This window comes from Strix uralensis, chromosome 7, assembly GCF_047716275.1.
Source record: "Strix uralensis isolate ZFMK-TIS-50842 chromosome 7, bStrUra1, whole genome shotgun sequence".
Classification (NCBI taxonomy): Eukaryota; Metazoa; Chordata; class Aves; order Strigiformes; family Strigidae; genus Strix; species Strix uralensis.
The window spans coordinates 19448253-19467475 of NC_133978.1; the positions used below are offsets into that span (position 1 = coordinate 19448253).

General features: G+C 41.0%; 1 protein-coding gene across 2 annotated transcripts; it reads left to right on the forward strand.

Annotated features, from left to right (window-relative positions):
- Positions 1 to 790: 790 nt before the first annotated feature.
- MYOZ1 (myozenin 1) lies at positions 791 to 17655 on the forward strand. Of its 2 annotated transcripts, XM_074874667.1 has the most exons (6): positions 791 to 947; positions 3071 to 3172; positions 4765 to 4946; positions 13521 to 13755; positions 16098 to 16257; positions 17089 to 17655. In XM_074874667.1, the coding sequence occupies exons 2-6, from the start codon at positions 3097 to 3099 to the stop codon at positions 17318 to 17320; spliced, it is 885 nt and encodes a 294-aa protein (XP_074730768.1). In that variant the 5' UTR covers positions 791 to 947; positions 3071 to 3096; the 3' UTR covers positions 17321 to 17655. The 2 variants fall into 2 exon arrangements, with proteins under 2 accessions (XP_074730768.1, XP_074730769.1); XM_074874668.1 differs by lacking the exon at positions 3071 to 3172 and having other exon boundaries at positions 792 to 947.
- Positions 17656 to 19223: the final 1568 nt, after the last annotated feature.

Genomic DNA, 19223 nt, shown 5'->3' on the forward strand with positions numbered 1-19223 from the left:
ATTCTGATCCAATGTGAAATAGGAAGACAGTGTTTTCTGTACAATTTCTGCTTTACATAGCAGGTGAAAGGTATGTGCATCTTTGAGTAATCCAGTAAAATGAGATATGTTTCTGTCATCCTAGAACCAGAACCCAACTGGGTATGGGGGAAAAACCAAGGAAAGTCGCCTCATAATGAAGAGGAGCTAAAAAAGGGAAGTCATTTGCAATTACAAAGCTGCACCACATGCAGGCAATCAACCCTATTTCTGTTGTGAATCAAGAAATTAGTTTCCTTGCTATTTGATTCTGCTGGGTTTCCCCATACACATTACACAGCTACTTCCTAAAACTCTGTAAATAGCTTTCTAGACTTTGTGGTTTTCCTACCACCTTTTGCTTCATGACTAGAATTCTTCTTCTGTGCTTTTTGATGTATTATTTGAAGGAAGGTGTAAAACAGAGCAAGACCCAAGAGAGCTTTTGAGGCACTACTGGCAAACAGGATATTGAAAAGGTTTTATGAATTGCATTAAAATACAATAGGAGGAGGAAGGGGATTGGCATGTTGATTTGAACAGAGAGGAGGGAGAAGTGAGGCATCTGTGGAGTGCCTGGTCATCCTGGGAACTGAGGCAGTGACTGCAGGAGGCCTGAAAAGCAACCTTTTCCTTTCCCCTCTCCTTGGGGCTGGCTGCAGTGCTATCCGAGACTCTGCCCTCTGGGCCATTGGCTATTAATAACTGCAGGATGCCTGTGCGAGCAGCCTTCAGGAGTCAAATTCACAGCACTTCGCATCAGCACTTTGTGCTGGGCAGAGCTTGCATGCGCCCAGGCACCCTGGGTGAGCAGGGCTGCTGGACAAGCCTCCCCAGCAGCACCCAAGACGGGCTGGGAGGAAGCAGCCCACTGCCGAGCTCTGGGGCAGGCTCGTGAGCTGGTCTGAGCCCGGCACTGCAAGCCTGAGGTGAGTTGACCGGGCAGCAAAATAGTTTAGAGCAGGTGCTGGTGAGGGTAAAGACTGGTTTGGTTTGCAGCAAAACCAAGGAAATGACTGCTGCAAAGACTGATGCAGAAAAAGGCAGAGGAATTGAACCAAGGGATAGAACTCAGGAGAAAAGGATAATTGTGGCCCTGGCTTGTATGGGATAGTGGGGAGGATGGGGACTGAGGCTCCAGCAGTCTTCCCGCGGTGGGGTGGCTGAAAGAGCAATACCCCCAGCATAGATCTGGACCTTGTCCATAGTGAAAGACTGCTGCCTCTTTCCTTACGATAGACCAATTGCATGCAGCAGGTTTTCCACTCCCCAACCCTGCTGGATTAGTAAAAGAGGACAACAGAATGGGACAGACTTGCCCTCGCTGCTCCTTGGGATGGGGTGTGCTAGAGGAGCACAGTTCCCCACTAGGGCCAGCCCTTTCTGCCTTGCCCCAGGGAGTCTATGTTTGGGGCATACAGATGATTTCCCTCTGTTTCGCCAGTCCTGTGACCCATCGGATGGGCCATAACCTCCCACCCCCCCCGCCTCCTGGCAGCATTGCCCCTTTCCTGTCAAGTCGGGCCTGCTTCTTTTATATAGCCAAGCAGATGTCCGGCTGCTCCAGGAGAATGTGCAGCGCGTGCTTTATGGCTGCACCTGCTCACGCTTGCTTTGGGAATACACCACGATGGGCTCTTTTATCATGTGAACTACACAGGCAACATCTCAGTGAAAAGAAAAGCTTGGAAATCTGAAAGAAAAACTAATCCAAGAGACTATCTGCCAATGTGATTGGAGCTGATTTGCTGTGGCTGGGCTTCTTTTAGCAGTTACCACCTCACCGCATGAAACTCATGTTGCAGAAGGAGTAATGGTGAAATGAAACTGCAAAATACATAGGAGATGAAAATGTCTTGGTCACAACAAGGGTACTGTACAAACTCCTAGAGCCAGCTATTTGCTTGCTAGTTTTAAAATATAACATTCAATGCCTTCAGTTCTGAAATTTTAAGCAACTAAAGTGCAAAGAAGCACAAGAACAGGAGATGGTTAGTTATTGCTATTGCTGAAGCCAATGGGTCTTTTCTCATTGTATTGTACTGCATTAGGTGAGGATCTGTCCCCCTTATGCTGTTTTGTGGGCATGGACAGTGTTGAAGTGAAGGCAAGACATTTGCCCTACTTACATTATGTGTGATAACCCCCAAGAAGAGCTCTGAGAAGCTGCCTGTAGTGCAATTGCTGAGATTTCTCCTAATTTTCCCTGACTTTTCAGTACAGATCTCTCATCCTATCTGAGGACAGAGATGGGGAACACTGTACCAGAAGAAATCTCCCCCTTCTCCTCCTTCCCCCTCCAAAATAATAGGCAATAAGATCAATGCATAAGATACAGGTGCAAGTGACTTCAAACAAATTGGGCGAACAACTTTTCCTTTAACAAGTTTGCCTGTGCCTTCTTCCTCCAGCCCTTCTGTAACAAAACAGTAGCAGTCATAAAAGACAATACTTAGGGTTTTGGTTTGTTTCTTTTTTTTTTCAGAACTTTTAGTCTAGTGGCTTTCTGAATACCTATTCCAATTTTAATAGGTCTGTCTAAATATTCAAACCAAACTTGCACATTATTCAAAATGCTCCCAAATAACTCATGGACACACCCAAAATCTTTATACAAAAATATATATTAACATCTAATGATAACTTCATGGTATTATAATATGGTATGATAGAGCAAATTTTCATTCTGTTACTGCAGCACAAGATGATAACAGAGTACCACTGGGGCACACATGGGTGCTGGGAGACTGCCTTGTTGCAATCAAAATGCCTGTTTTGGATGATAATGCTATATGGCACCTTGGTAATGCTTCTGCTGTGATTTGCTGACATATTTTGTGTCATAATGCTAAGTCTTCAGAGAACACCACAAAGGCTTGCTGATGATATTCTGTATGGGATGATACCATTCGCTAGCTCCTTCACGTGGAAGGGATAGAAAAGAACCTTTGTGTGAAATGAAGGCTGTGTATCTCTTAACTGTAGATGGCAACTAAAAGAGTGGCAAGAAATACCTTTCCAGTGTTTCATTCTCCATTTCCTTTGTGTTTAGAGCAAAGCAGAGAACCCTTTGTGGGAATGCCCCTTGCAGGGACTCCCGCTCCTGTTAAAAGGAAAAAGTCCACTAAACTCATTGGGAAGTTGACACACGAAGGTAAGATATGCAAAACTGCACATGTGAGAATTGTTTGGATTTCAAAGCCTTTAAAATTTCACACTCTGTCTGACTCAATTCCCAGACCAAGACATGCAGTGAACATATCAGGAGGCAGAGCCACAAATGTTACTAAAGCTCAGCTTTCACACATTTTCTGATTTACTGTCCAAAAGCATTGCACACACACTTAGGTCAAATGTTGACCTAGATTACACTTCATAAACGCATATTCTCCTGCAGCATTAATTTGGAGGCACACCAGTGTGAATGGAAAGAGAACATGATCTTTTACAGCTATCAGTATGGCAGTGCCTAATTATATTCTGTGTTGTTCTCTCTCTTACAACCTTTGTCTCTAATTTGTTTTTCCTCTATATGAGAGATTTCCTTTGATTCCAGCACTCATTAGTTGAAAAAGTCAAAGTCTCTTGGAGGGGGTAATACACCAGGAAGAATATAACTTGGGACACTTTTCTTTCTACAGAATACCTGTGTATTAGGTAGGGTGACTTTTAATTAACTGTGATATACTTCTCTTTACTTTTGACACCATGGGGAAGGTTTTTAGAAGTTTTGAAAAGTAATAATTCAGTGCTGTCCCTTTCTTCAGCTCCCAAAAAGGGCTGTAGAAAATTCTTTGCTAGGGTACAGGTATATATATTTCTGTTTGTTCATAATCCTTTATTCAAGTAAGTAAGTAAAAATCCAATTTTCAGTTAAAAGGGCATTTTCTCCTGTGCTATATATAAAAAAAATAGTAATTTCTTCAGAGAATGTCTAATAAAATGGGCTTATATCAATTTTATACCAGTTTAAGGATGGAGATTCATTCTCTGTTGTAAATGAGATGTAGAGGTGGATAAGTGGTCTTAACCTTGCTTAATACAGAAAAAAGAAAGCCTAGGAAAAGTTTCTTGTTTCTGAATGAAAAGCTTTTACTTCGTTTCTGCAAGATTTTTACACTGAAAATGTTTGAATCCATTGCTTTGATGGAGAATTGGTGCCACCAAATTAAATGGAAAAGGACTTATCAAGTAACCAGCATATTAAGACTTGAAGGGAACAACTACTTTTCCCTTTAAAAATTCTATTTAAAACAAACAAATAAAAAGATATAATAACATTGCATCTTGTCATGGTTTCAGGATAATGTTTAAACCAAAGCATGCCAGGGTGCTTTATTTATTACATGTCAGCCCAATCCAAAGAGCTGACTGCCTCATCTAATTCCAGCAAAGGGGAGGTGAGTGTAGGGCAGTAACTAGACACGGCAGTGGTGCATTTTGAGGCAGTACTAAGGAATTGTGCTGCACTGACTGAGATGCTTCAGATGTGGGACATGTGCATCTAGCTCCACCCTTATGCAACTCATCTCTGTGCAGATTTGCCTTGATTGCAATCCAGAGTAAAGTCCACCCATCTATATCCAAAGTTTCATAAATGTAAAAATTTGGTGCATAGGTTATTTCCTAAAAACTTAATTTAGGAGTAAATTTGGCTGCTTTGAAGCCACTACTGATGCTGGGAAGAAATGGAAAAGAGACTTGGACCAGAGCACTTCCTAAAGCATCCCATTTCATGTTTTGCAGTCATGCCACAAGAGGTGTCGAAGCTGAACCTGGGGAAGAAGATCAGCATCCCCAGAGATGTGATGCTAGAAGAGCTTTCTCTCCTCACTAACAAAGGATCCAAGATGTTCAAATTACGTCAGCTGAGGGTGGAGAAGTTCATTTATGAGAATAACCCTGATGCCTTCACCGACAATTCTGTGGTAGGTTGGAGATTAAAACTAAAAAGCTGTTCCATACACCCAGGGGAAATGGGAATGGAGTGTGCCCAAGCTCTCCTCTCTCTGTATATGCATGGGCAAGTGGGGCCAAGGGACGGGAAGGATCTACAAGCAAAGAAGTGCAGGGAAAAGCCAAAATTATATAAACACACAAGTTTTATTTCTTTTCGGCAGCAGCATTAGTTTCCTTTGGCAAATAGTTGGTATCACACATGCAGAAGCATGAGAAAATTCAGTACTGAGTCATGAGGGAGGACTGCATATTTGGCAGGTGTTCAGAGCTGCAGAGGGCAGGACTAATTGTTTTTGTACTCATTCCGTTTCTTCTTTGCAAGATGGAAATGATCCATCCAGGTCTGACTTCAGCTCCCACCTAGGATACACTTTTATGCTTCCTGCTGGACAGAGTCCTCAGCTCATTTCTGCAAGAAATTCCATAAATAAAAATTCAGAGAGAAACCTTTAACCTGACACTGGAATATCTTCAGTTTATTTGCTGGAAGCTACATCTGTTTTCTTCTAAAGTATTTTCCTATCAGATAAGGTGTATAATTCAGACATTCTTTTTTTTTCCCTTTCCCATGAGTTCGTACTGTTGTTTATTCTTTGTACTTCTCTCTACAGTTAGTTGCTGGTGTCAAGTCTTCTGAATATACTTTTACAAATTAAACTCTTCTTTCACATGGTTGTCAGCAGTTCAGTAAACAAATAGAAAATGTTTCAGGTTCATATGCATTTTGATGTGGCATCTTGTCTTCTGAAGTTCTTTAAAATTTATTTGGTGTCATTTTATCCCTTTATGGAATTTATTTTCCAGTCCAAGGAAACTCAAGCAAAATAATAAAACTCAAGCTGAAGAAAATGTTCTGCCAAACAAAAACATGCTAATTTTTAGCCCTCTGATGTTTTCAAAAGCAGCAATAAGTAAATCTTTGTAGTTCACTTCTAAAAATTACAGTTTGGGAAGCAGGATGTGGAAAGATGCCTGAAAAAAAAAAGTTATTAAAATTACCACAGTAGGTCAGATTACAGATCAGGAATGACAGACCAGAGATACAGCAAACATATCTAGTTTGTGTTGTGTTGTTGGACTTGGGGCCATTTCTTCATCTCTTTGTGCTTTAAGTAGTTCATCTCTTCAGTCAGCTATCTCCTAGAAAGGATGTGAGAATGAATGGTGTGTTGAACTTTGGACTCTTCAGATGAAAATCCTAGAGAAACACAAGCTGTTTTTGTAAATACTCAGCAATCTCAGAGCTCCTAAAACATATGAGGTGGTCCATGATCCATGTCAGAATCTGTTGCAGTGAGGAGGAGTGAGAAAATAATAAGCTGAGGGAATAAAATGTGTGAAGTCCAACCTTTCAAAAATGTAAGCGTGTCACTTAAGGCCTTAAGGGTCCCTCCAAGACTGACATTACAAAGGCTGATGACAATAATTTCCTTTTTGTTAGATGTTTTTCCTACTTTGTTCATCTGCATCTGACTTTCACTCCATACCCTTTCTGTAGTAAATCTCTCCCTCTATTCTGTAAGAACACCCCTGCTACCAAGCTCTTTGAGCAAGACTAAGATACTGTGCTGTGGAGAAATGTACTGCGGGGTTAGACAAGAACCTAACAAGCCAAGGATTTTCTTTATGGCTTTGCTATATGAAAACAATGGCATGGTCTCCAAACAGCAGCTGGTACTCTGCTTTAAAATCCTCCATGATTCACTTTCAGGGCTCTTTTCTCCACATTCATGGTACAGAGAACAAATCTCTATTGGTCAGTGCAGGAAGACTTCGGTGTGCCCTAGAGCGCCTGCTTGGGGCCAGCTCAGCAGGATCGCAAACATAATTGTTACCATTTGCCGGCTGCCCTGTGTGCTCTGCCAGGCTGCGTCCACTACCTCTGTAGATAACTATTCTCATCACCACGGCCAGCATGAGTTAGCACCTTTGCTGGCAGTCAGAGCAGTGAGAAGAAAAGCTGAGTGATTGCAGCAACTGAGCCATCTTCTCGGAGAGCTGGTTGCTCTTGGGCAGGTAAAGGCAACAGATCTGTGGCCTCCCTGTTATCTTCCAAACTATCAGGACAGTGCCTGACCTTAGAGCCAAATAACTTTCATCAAAAGCCCTTTTGATTACAATATTTGATTAGCCTTCTGTTCCTTTCCTTTCTTGCTCCTGGCTCTGCTCAAAGGCAGATGCAGGAAAGAAGGCTTAAACAAAAGGGAACTGTGGGAGGAAGATAATGTCAGAGTAAAGAATTCCTACTGTTACTTCCAGTTACTTCCCCCTCCTAGTTAATTTTCACATCCTTTACTCCCCATCCCAAAGAAGTCCTTGTGCCTTTAAGGCTGTAGGACAGTGAAGGGATTTAAAGCTGGTGCTGTGTTTTCTGCTTTTATATCATAGATTTCTTAACTGTCTTAGAATATTCTCACGACACACTTAGCAAAGCAGGGCAAGAAATGTCTGGAATGGAGTACAGATTGTTTCTTTCCCCAGAAAAAAGTTTAACAGAAAGGTAATGTAATATAAAAACACACAAAGAGAAAGGTTACTAAAAATAAATCCAAACTATATGAGGGGACCCAGAATAGCGTGTGCTGTAGCCATAAACCTTCCACACAAGGGAGAAGATCTCAGTAGTCACGTGTCATTGATCCACCCTCCTACTTCTCTTCTCCTTCTTCTACAGCCAAACAACCACACTGGACAATCAGACCACTCTCCCTACTTTCAGTGGAGAAAACATTATCTATTGTGTGTGCAGGAACGTCAGACAGCTCCATGCAAAAGTGAAAACCTGCCACTCTCAACTGCTGTGGCTCCACCCATCCAGTTAAAGGCAAACAATAGCTAAACCCGCAGTCAAAAGGACTGACCATTCCCAGCATGAGCAAAATGAAGTGCACTACCTACTGTATAGCTGTTTTTAATATTGTGACCCTCTTCTCTTGCAAATATGTATTACAAGGTGATTTTTTTAGGGAGGGCTGAGTTTGACACTTCTGGCACGCTGATACCCTGCCAAACGGGGAGAGTTCATGTGACATCCTCATTTGGTGCTGTGCTGGAGAAGCTGAGCTCTGCTGAGCTGTCTAGTAAATCAGAAGGAGTTCTTCTCACACCAGGCTGTACCATCCTGTCGCAGGAACTGTGGTTTTCTCCACGTCTCAGAGGATATTATCAACCTCACTGTGAAGCTGCAAGATGCAGTTTACTACTGACTAAAGAACATGACGAAACCCTATCTTGCTATGTGCTCTATTACTATAGCATCTGACCAACTATAGCATGAAGGAAATTACTACATTTATTTTTTAATGGTGAAACTGAACCATGAGCTAGGTTAACAAATCACCCAAAATCATAGAGAGGGTCTCAGTCTTATCTCTGGATGTCCTAAATTCCACTTCACTGTTCAGCAATTAATAGATCAGCTGTTCACAGACCTTTTTCCACTTCATAATGCTAAATTTGTTTGGCCTCAAACCCATCAAGATCATGTGAAACTGTATTTCTTAGCCTTACAGCCCCACTCATTATTGCCCTAACTCCTCTCAAGATCCCACCTCTGCTTTGGGAGCCTCTGTGTAAGACCTTCTTGCTGTCATCAAGTGGAAACTGAGAACAAAATCATAGTTATGGTTTTTGGGTGCTGATGTTATGCTGTTTTTCTTCCAGTGAGGATCCTTAAAAATAGTCTTTCTGCTAGTCAAAACCTGTGGCCTTATTTGAGTTACATGCAGAAGACAGTTTATAGAAAGACTTGATTTGCCTTTTTTTTTTTTTTCCCTTTTTCTGCTTTACCTACAAGATCTTAAATTAAAACCATCAAGAAGGTGGAAAACCAATATCTGAGTAGACCATTATCAGCAGTAGTACATCAAAAAACCCCAGGCCCACAAACAAAAAAACCCAATCTTGATACTTTCTTAGACCTGCCCACAAGTTAAAATAAATGGAGTTTCCACATCTTGGCAATGCTTGTATGAAAACAAGCTGAACATGTGTTGGCAAGTAATTTCTGCTGGACTTCAGGTCAAGAGGTCTCTTCCGATAAACCAAGCCAGTAACTGTGAAACAAAACATAAGAAGTGAAAAAGGGTTAAAGAATTGGATTACTGTTCTCCTGGATAATGGCATGAGTTACCTTGTATTCCTTTTGCTGCTGAACAAGAACTTGGAGTAAGCAGAGATGGCAGGAAGAAAATGGAAGTGGTTATGTTACAGTGCCAAAAGTGGTGCTTCACAGCAGACAGAAGTACAAAACCAACCTGCCTCAGAGAACTTACATGTTAAATAGCCAGACATGATACAGTGTGTGAAGGAAAGCATAAGGACAGAGGAACAGAGATGTTACCATGCAGCTGCTTGGTTTAATGCACAAGTGTGCACTGATGGCTCTGTTTACCCCTTAGAAGAATGCCAGTCTTAAAAGAATGCCAATCAAGATCATTGGAGGTAAGGTTAAACAAAAAATGTAAGGAAAAGCATTCTTTCTAGGAAGTCTGTTCTGCAGGGAATATTAAACTTCTTGAACAAACATTACAGGATAACCGCAGGCTGAGATACCAGAGAGTCTCAGGTTACGACGTAAGTAGAGTGAGCCTGCTGAGATGTAACTTTTCTAACAAAATGGGCCTTACTCTGCTGGAGTTGGTCTGGTGCAGAAGACCTAGAGGTCCCAACTATATCCAAAGTTGTGTAAGAGTGAACTTGAAATCTGATGCCTTCTTAATCAACAAGTGACTGGTGTGGAAACAGCAGAATGACAGAGAGGAAGAGCCTTTTATTTTCCACAGCAGTTTGTTGGAGCACTGTGAGAAAACTTTGGATGGAAATTCAGAAACTCAATTTCTTTCATCCACAAAGCAAATGCGGCAAGGAAGATATAAAATATACAAATAAGATATAAATAATTTTGGGTAGTATGAGATAAAAATTCCCATTATTTAGATGGCTAAATTCAGGCATAGAGGCAAAAAATAATTTGCCTAAGATTAAACAGCAAGTCAGAAGTAGACCTGGAAATAGAAAGCAGAAGCTCAACCCCTCCTCTTGGGGGAGCATGTTTAAAAAAACATAGCTTAAGACACTTTAACAGCTGATGTTACTTTTTATTTTCATCTTTTTTTTTTTTAAAGTGAATCATAGGTTTAAGGCTATGAAACTCCAAATTAAGGACCGAGGCACACACTTTGACAAAAACAGCAGGCAGTCAATGTCACTCTCCAAGCGTCTGAATTTTAAATCTCCCATCCCACCATTAAGGAGCATTTGAGTGGCTGCCACTGAGAGGACGCAGTCACAGTAACTTCAGATGTGTTAGTAACCACATAGGCATCAAAACTTTGGGAAGCTCTTTATCAGTGAGGTGGAAATAGAAACACATTTGGTGGCCTCAATCATTCTCTTTAGGGCACAGCAAGGAGCTGACGGGGAGCACACGGTGTCTCCTCCTGGGGACTGCCTGCAGTGACGTCAGGGCCTTGAGATACTTAGAGATCTCAGCTCCATTAGTTGGATCATCTTTCATTATCTATTTTTCATGAGACACAGGCAGTAGCTCTAGAGAATTCAGAATTCATCCATCTAGGCACCCAGCCTGAAGGATCAGGCTCTTGCTAGCACTAAGGACTTCAAAGACATGAGCCAAATTTGTTTAGCCAACCCAGGGGACAACACATCACATGAACTTGCCACAATTGCTCTCTTGTTACAGTGGATTTAGGGATGATCAGGGACTGATAACATCCACCACCTCCAGCAACACACAGGCAGTGCAGATGCTACCACAGACAAGCTGTGTGATCTGCCCCCAGAGGGAACAGAGGGTTATTTATAGTCCTTCTCAATTGACACTCCTGGGCTTCTCTCCTGGGACTTCCACCAACAGGGTCAATCAACCCTAACTGAGAGGCTGGTTTTGTGATGTGAATATGCATATATATAAAAGCTCCACGTGCTGTTAGCAATGGCCCAAGACATGCATTCCCCTCAATCATAAGCCGTATTTCACTCCAGACACCCTGACCAGAGGCATGCTGTAAGTACTGGGGACAAAGCTGCACCTACCCAGCTTTGACTACATCAAGACTCATGCTTGAGGCTGTCATTCCTGAGCTCTGCTCTCTTGGAATGAGCTAATTTGAATCCACTAAGATTCAAGATTTCAAAAAGATCAATTTGCCTTTGCCTCCTGTTAATTTGAGCTAAGACGATCTATTGTGGTGGCCAAAACGAAAGAAAATTACATTTTTATTCTAGCAGGTGAGTAGACTGGGGTATTGCATGGAAAATAAGTCTTTCCTATCTGAATGGAGGTGTCTGCTGAACATAGGATGCTTTCCCAGTGGGTCCATGAAGAATCATGAACTAGCCTGAGACCAATCAAACTAATTCCATTTGCAGCTAAATAAGATTTAGGTGTGCTTTCCTGAGGCAGACCTTGTGTTTCAGAGAAACTTCACTCTTGCTTAGTGATAATACTGCAATTTAAAATAACACCAGATGACAATGATGCCCCTTCCTGGTCATATCAAATACTGCTATGCACAAAATCAAATCAGCTCTTTTTACTGTAGTTCACGTTATACTGATGTTTTGTGACTTTTATTTTTTTTGCAGAAGAGTGCAGGTAAGTAACCAGAGGAAAAGAGAAATAAGCATTTAATTCTCAGGAAGGGCATATAGCACAGGTGAAACTTGAAGGAAACCAGATGCAAATCCTGTTTTGAAATTACTGAGCAAATCAGTAGAAGCATTAACCTTGCATATATATTCACATTTTGAGAATAACCTCATTCTGACCCCTAGTCCTCAAAATACCCTTTTTTTCAGTTTGCCTTTTTACAGCTATATAGCTCCCATGCATAATTGAACAGATTGCCCTGCTAGCTCCTGTGTACAGCTTAATGCTCACAATCCTCTCGGCTCTCAGTGCTTCCCGACATTCAGGGAAACATTATCTCCTCTGTTCCTAAAAAGGGAATTCCCTACAGCTAGGAGAAGGACAGGCAGTCCCTAAAGGCCCTGGGGGCACCAGCTCTGCCACTTCAGCCTGCAGCTGGCTGCCTGCCTGGGTTGAAGCCTGGTGACCTGCTGTGAAACCCTGGACACTGTTGCTGGAGACACAGGGAGCAGAGGGTTAGATAATTCTGCCTTGAGCCTTGTGGGGTTTTCACTTCTCATCTATTTTTAGCTGATGGAACAGCTGGCCTTGGAAGCCTGTTTACAGCCTGGAAAGCTTCTTTTTGCTAAACTGTACTAGGTGTAAGAGCCCTGAGAAACCCTTAACCCTGTGAGAGCCAGCCCTGAGGTTGTTTGGCACTTCTGTCTCCCATTGACTGCCTGAGATGATTTTACACAAGCAGAATTGCAGCAGGAGGAACCACAGATTCATTCACTTCAGCTGTATCTGTGACATCTTTGCACATCTGTAGCCAGTCCCCTAGTCTGACAGGAAAGACCATATGTGATGTATAACCCTGGTTACTTGTATTATACAGCTGTGTGGGCTGTAATACAAAAGAGATACTTTTTTATATCTGATAGGAGCCAAGCTTTGATCTCACTTATGACCAATACATAAAACATTTTTCTGAACATATTATATCAGTTTCTGTTCCACACAAGTATTTATTAAATTGCTGTGTGCAAAGACAGGACCTTGTGCTGGCACTACAGGGTCTATAAATCCTGCATGGACTGATTGCTCTTTCACTATGTACTGCAGGGATTGTGCCTTCCAGCCTGGACTGGGTAGAGTGGATGGCCTGCAAAATAAGAGCAACTTGATTTTATTTATGGATACAGCTTTCTTTCTTGCCTTGTTGCTAGTTAGATTTGGTTTGTTAATGCACATATTGCTGCAAACAAAACTCTTCCTTTTTGTCATTTTCCTTCCGTGGTGTCCAGGAAGTCTTTCATGTTTTCCCAGGCTGCTCTCTCTTCAGTCTTCCTCAGCATGTAAATACCCCTCCCCATGCAGACCTTCATATATATGGAAAACAGACATATAGGCAGTCATCTTCCAGGCTTTTATGTTGTCACAGGTACCCTGTTGTTCTGGTGCCCCGTAACACTTAGCTCCCACACTGTAATCAATCTGACTTTGCTGGGCTATCTTAACCTTGACATTAAACCACTTCCTATTTCTTGTCCAGCTTGCTTTCCCACAGGTTAGCCAATGTATCTCTGTCTGGACCTTTACCTGTTTTGGCAAAAGCTGTATTTCTTTTCCCTTCCTCCTATATTTCATACCTATCACTGTTGGGACCACAATACACAGATCCCTCCCTTCTCACTCTGATCATACAAAATGATTATGAGGTGTCCATTAAAAGGTGTGCTTCCATTGCCCTTGCTTCTGTTCTACAACAGCTCCTATACTGAATATAGAGAGTAACTCATACAAAGTTCTGCCACTGGTTTTGTGACTGAGACACAAAACTGGTCACATCATGAAGACTCGGGAGTTCGTGTTCTGGGACCCAACTCTGCAAATGTGAATGGACCATGTCCTCTAACAAGGATTCCTACTCTCTTTTCTCCTGCCCTAGGATCACTTTCAGAAGTTCATCCCACCAGGCGGGCATTACGGGGAAAATGCTCATGGCTATGCCCACGGGCGGATGGTAGGAGGAGTGACAGCTGGGCAGCATGGCTCCGGTAAGCAGCAGTATCCCGCTGTTCCTCCTAGGCCTGGAAGCAAAGGAGGCCCTAGGGACAGCGAAGGGGAGCGTGCAGGAGAATTGGCTGGAAGTGGTGGAGAAGGAGGCGATGGTACTGGAAAAGGCAAGTATCTCTCTGCAAGAACAAGAAATAGCTAAAGCTATCAGAGCTTGTGCCAGCCTTACTCTTAGAAACAAGTAAATTAATTTGACTAAAACCTGAATTCTTCCAAACTAAGTTCCATTGCAAACTCTAGAAAAGCTGAACTGTCTTTAGCTTGATAGTTTTGTTTGCATGCTTCTGTGTTGCTCAATCATAGGCAAGGAGCAGAAATACCTCCCTTGGCTGGACCAAAGAAATGATGGGAAACGTGACTACTGAACTCCTGAGGTTGATACAGCAGTATGCCACTATGGCATACCCTCTCCTTTCACGGGTTTCACACTGAACTACTACTGGAGATAGTAGTATTAGCTCTTTAGCTCAGTAGTCTGACCTGACACATCAGTCCTGATTTCAAACTTTCCACCTAAACAAACAGCAATTTTTGGATAATCTTCAGAAGGAACAGCAATATTTCTAAAAGTTATCTGGTAATCACCACTGGTCTGCTGAAGCAATATCTTTACAAGTAAAAGTATTTTTCATTTAATTTAGTCTTTACTTAATTTTATCCTCTCTTTAGTTTGGCCAGAAACCTCTAGAACCAAATCTCTTGTATGAGAATCAGCAGGTGAAGTCATTATTTTAACAGTTGCTATGGGATTTTACAAGAAAAAGCAAATTTGCTTGGGAACCAGGAACTGCTGTTGTAAGTGACCACATGAGTGACTTTTAAAATCCAAGGTTTTTCATTTACATTCTGGAAGAATGTACATTTTATATCAAAAACAGCTTTTACATTTATGGGCATCCCTGTGAAAAAGAAATCTGTGTAGACTCTCTGTCTTCTTATAGGAGATTTTTCTCAATTGTTATCTTAGTTCTGTGTGCAGGGAGAGGGAGGATTAATATCATCCCATAGCTTTTACTGCAGAGATGGATTCCAACTGCCTTTAATTTTCAACCTAGCAATCAATTTACCTCTAAACTACTTAGTTTGAGGCCTTTACACAGAAAGAGGGGGGTAGTTGCTTTTATTTTTTTAATGAAAATGAGATTCTTGCACATGTCTGCAATTCGCTGAAACCAGGAAAGCCCAGGATTTGGCAAGGTTTGAAGAAAATAAGCAAGACAAAGGAAGAAGGTGTGATAAAGAAGAAAGTTTCAGATAAGAATAATAGTGTTCATTCTTTGCCACTTACTTCATAAGGATTTATGTTTTCTACACAAACTGTAGCACCATGACAGCACCAGAATGTCTAACTCCATTAACCTATTATTCCCTTCTACCCTAATCAAGCTAAGGAGAAGTCATCGCTCAGGAGTTTTAAGGTTTATGAAGGATGAAAATCTTAAGTGTGCTACATATCAATACACAACCAATGCTCTTATTAGCAAGGTAGTATTATACACAACTGGAAGGAAAAAAAGAAAAAAAGCAAAAAAAAAAAAAAAAAAAAAGAGGCAGACAATTAAAACCCTTGTCTAAGCCCGTTTGCTAATGGAGCAGCCAGAATTTAACCTAAAATTTCTGGCAATCGAATGTCTGACTTAACAGCAAAGTGCAGCTCTGTCATTGACAGGATTTTAACTTCCAGAAAGATACACCATCATATTTTCAGACTGCTTTTAGCCATGCTGAGGTGTTTGAGCCAGACTTGTCTCTAAAATTCTGGTTCAGGAGGGGGAAAATATGAATATCTGTTCACATAATCACAAAGAAAATGACAACTTATAAAAATACTGAGACAAGGGAGATGGCAATTTTAGAACATTCAAGAATGGACTACTGAGGAAAATATTAGTAAAGATGGTTGTGGGTTGCCAAGACCCTGAAATATGATGGTTAAAGGTTTTTGGTCAGTCAGAGCCAACTTCAAAGTTTGAGCCTAATTTTGGAATTTACAGTCAGGGCTTTGTTTATTGCATCTGATTATGATGGTGAGGTTTATGTGAAGAGGTTATGTCTGCTATGATCAGACAAAGAAGAGAAGTAAATTATGAAATTAGATAGCATTTTGCCTTGTCTAAATCTTCCCTGGAAGTAGTGAAAGAGATGATGGGGTAAGGACATTGGTTCTTTGGGTAAGAGATTTCTATTTGAGTGACCAGAGAGAAGAATGAAAAATTAGCTTTCAAATATATGCTCTAATCCAAATTCCTGGATGAGTGGCTCTTAGATTGTGGTACACCTGCTTTTCAGTCTTTTGAAAGAGAAATCCAACCATAAAATCTCAGACTTGATCTAGGAGTTACAGAATCTGGAAACAAAGCTGGTGTCTTAACTCCAACGGCAGAATACAGAAAGACAATGTAGAGTAAGTGTCATCTAACTAGAGTGTTTTACCTTCCTCTGTTTACAGATGGAAAGTCAGGAGGCAAAAAAATCACTGTATTTAAAACTTACATCTCCCCATGGGAACGAGCAATGGGTATCAGCCCTGAGGACAAAAGTCAGTTCACCATTGACTTACTGTCATACAGTCCCAAAGCTGATTTCCCCCACTACAAGTCTTTTAACCGGTAAGTCTTCTTGGATATTCAGTTCCATTTATTTAGCATGAGAAAACACAATAATCCTGGCCATAGTCCTCCTGTCTTGTGCAATGTAAATAAGTTTTACTTGCATGTCATTTTGCTTAACACAGTCTCCCAGGTATGAAACATTTGGAGGCCTACATTAAGAGCTAGAGATTTTAATTCAGCTTATGGACAGAAAACCTACACAGCTGGATAAGAGGACTTTAATCCTATTTTCCTTTCTTTCTCACCCCATTTGACCAGGGAGATTTAGCTTGCCACTGTTTATTACTGCAGCCATTTAAAGTTCAAGAGTTCAGGAAAAATACTTATGATCAGAAGCCATATACTTCACAGTACTTCAGATAAGAATCAGGATCTTCCTGTTGCTTCTGAAAAGAACTGAAAGTTTTACAAATATTTCTAGGGCGGCAACAATTTTCTGTTAACATCTCTATACAATTTTGCCACCCACTTCCATAGCCTCAGGACATCAGTACCCAGGACAAAGCCAAATCCCACTCATCACTGCAATAACGCAGCCTCTGCCTCCTACATGTAGAGGGTACAAACAGGTGTGAAAGGTGTATGGTTTGATGGAGGTTGATGCAACAGGGATGAAGGAAGTGTACAGGAGAAGTGTGGGGGGCTTGTTTTTAAATCTTTCTTAGTACATAGGCAATGGATACATATATGTTCTTGGGAAGGGTTTGTTGGCCAGTCAGCTGCAACAGTGGTAACATTTATAGTCTCGATAATGTTGGTTATTTATTTTCTAAATCCCGTTGTTTACCTATGCTCTGTTCACTAACTCCATGTATTCCCCTGTGCCAGGACTGCCATGCCTTATGGGGGTTATGAGAAAGCAGCCAAACGGATGACCTTCAAAGTGCCTCAGTTTGATATTTGCCCTTTGCTTCCAGAATCTCTCATGATATATAATCAAAATTTCAGCAACAGACCCTCCTTCAACAGAACCCCAATACCTTGGATGCCTTCAGGAGACTCCTCCGAGTACCATATTGAGGTCAATGTGCCAAGGAGTGGTGAAACAGAAGAGCTGTAAATCCCCACCGTCGAGGCCTTCTTTTTCTCTCAGCCCTTTCTATTTGCAAGTTGATAGTGAGGAGCTGAAAAGTGCAATTCTAGTTCTCTCAGCCCTTCCTTTCTTTTGTCCGTAGCCCAGACAAGTTCCTAGCAAGTTCTAAACTTATCTTTGCTGTGGTGTTAATCCATATCAGAAACAGTTTGAGGGAAAGGAGCTTTTTATTCACCAGGGCATAAAAGGGCAAAACTAGGAAGTGTTTTTCTGTTTATCAATGCTAAATGCTGCCTGTCTGCTCCATAATAAATCTGTTTTGTCATATATTAACAAGTAATAAAACACCAAGAGGAAAAAAAGCCATTGTGTTTTCTCTTTAAAAAATGCTGCTGAATCAATTTGGGGATTAGCAATAACAAAAGTTTAAATCTCACAACTAGACTGTTAGCATGGTAAGAAAGATTGGGGACTGATGGGGATGCGCGTAATACATCGAGGTGGCTAGGATAAATACTGCAGAACTGATGGTGAAGAATGATTACTTTGAGAGGAAATGATACAGGTAATCATAACAGCATCAGAGATAAAATAACAAGTCATCCTGTCAGTGTAACAGACATTAAAGTATTTCACTGTCACCCAAGATCCCCCAGTTCTCCAGAGTATAAAATAGGTGATAGCTTAAGCGTTTTTTCACACAGAGAGACCAAGAAGGCAATAGGTCAGGAAAGAACAGAGGTACACCCAAGTGAGATGACTTGCCCATAGTTACAGAGCAAGAAAGAAAAATTGTTCATTACAACAGAAATAATTTGACACCCGCCACAGTGTATTACTTACTCAAATGCACAGCATCAAAGTCTATTCCATTTCTTGTAACAGTTTTACTGATGCCACACATATAGGAAGAAAGGCAGACACTGTGGAAAAACCAATGAAGAACTCTATTTTTCTACATGAAATACCTTGTTTCATGAACATTTGCACTCTGATATAAAACATACAAGAGTGCTGTTTCACTACCACACCCTAGCTCAGCCTGCATGGAGACTGGTTTGGAATTATCTGTCCTGGTCCCTTCTTTAGATAAACATTTCCTCTTATAAACAGGGCTAAACAGCTTATTTACAGGGACAGCTTCCACTGAAGTACTTCTAATTTAGGAGTTTTTCCTCCTTGGCTAGAAATCCCTGCAACAATATATTTGATTTTTATTCTGTTTGGATAGTTACGAGGTTAGCTTTATTACACTCCTCCAAAAGGCTACTGCCAGGGCTACCCTGAGGTCTCTTAAAAATTGTGCTAATAATAACAAGCTGCAGAAGTAATGAATAAGTAGTTTCCTAACCTTCCTGCTGAAATGGCTAAAGAACATTTATTATATGCCCTATTAAATGATTAAGAAGTATCCATAACTCAGTTCTGTGAGTAAACTTAGAAACATTAAGGTGGTGCTTTGATCTTCTGAAGAACATTTCAACAAAAATGAAAAAGGTTGTCGTTTTTGACATGTTCCTACAAGGTATTTGAAGTTTGAGTTGAAAACAAATCCTCAGAAAAACTTGTTTTGTTTCTTTGGATAAAATGGATCCATGAATTAGTTGAAAATACATTTCCCCCATCGATTTCCTTTTTTAATGCCTACATAAATACATGCAAATTTCACCATTGAAAGACATTTAAATGGGAAATTCTCACATTCTACTATACTATTAGTTTATTCTGTATTTGATCTCTGTCTGGAGATAAGGTTGCTTTAGGTTTTCCAACATTTTTAATCAATCTAGCTTTTTCAATTGCATTGTAATTAAGGGGGATGGATTTCCAGTTCGAAAAGTATTCTAACTATATTCCAAGAACCCAGGCTACAAAGAGAATGCCAGAAGTTCAGCAAGACAGAGGAAATTTCAGAGAAAACTAGGTGACA

Excerpts from the sequence above, each read along its gene's own strand:
- MYOZ1 (XM_074874667.1), top strand. The coding sequence starts at position 3,097 with ATGCCCCTTGCAGGGACTCCCGCTCCTGTTAAAAGGAAAAAGTCCACT. Across the intron at positions 3,173-4,764 it reads TGGGAAGTTGACACACGAAG|TCATGCCACAAGAGGTGTCG; the intron begins GTAAGATATGCA and ends CATGTTTTGCAG. Across the intron at positions 4,947-13,520 it reads CCTTCACCGACAATTCTGTG|GATCACTTTCAGAAGTTCAT; the intron begins GTAGGTTGGAGA and ends CTCCTGCCCTAG.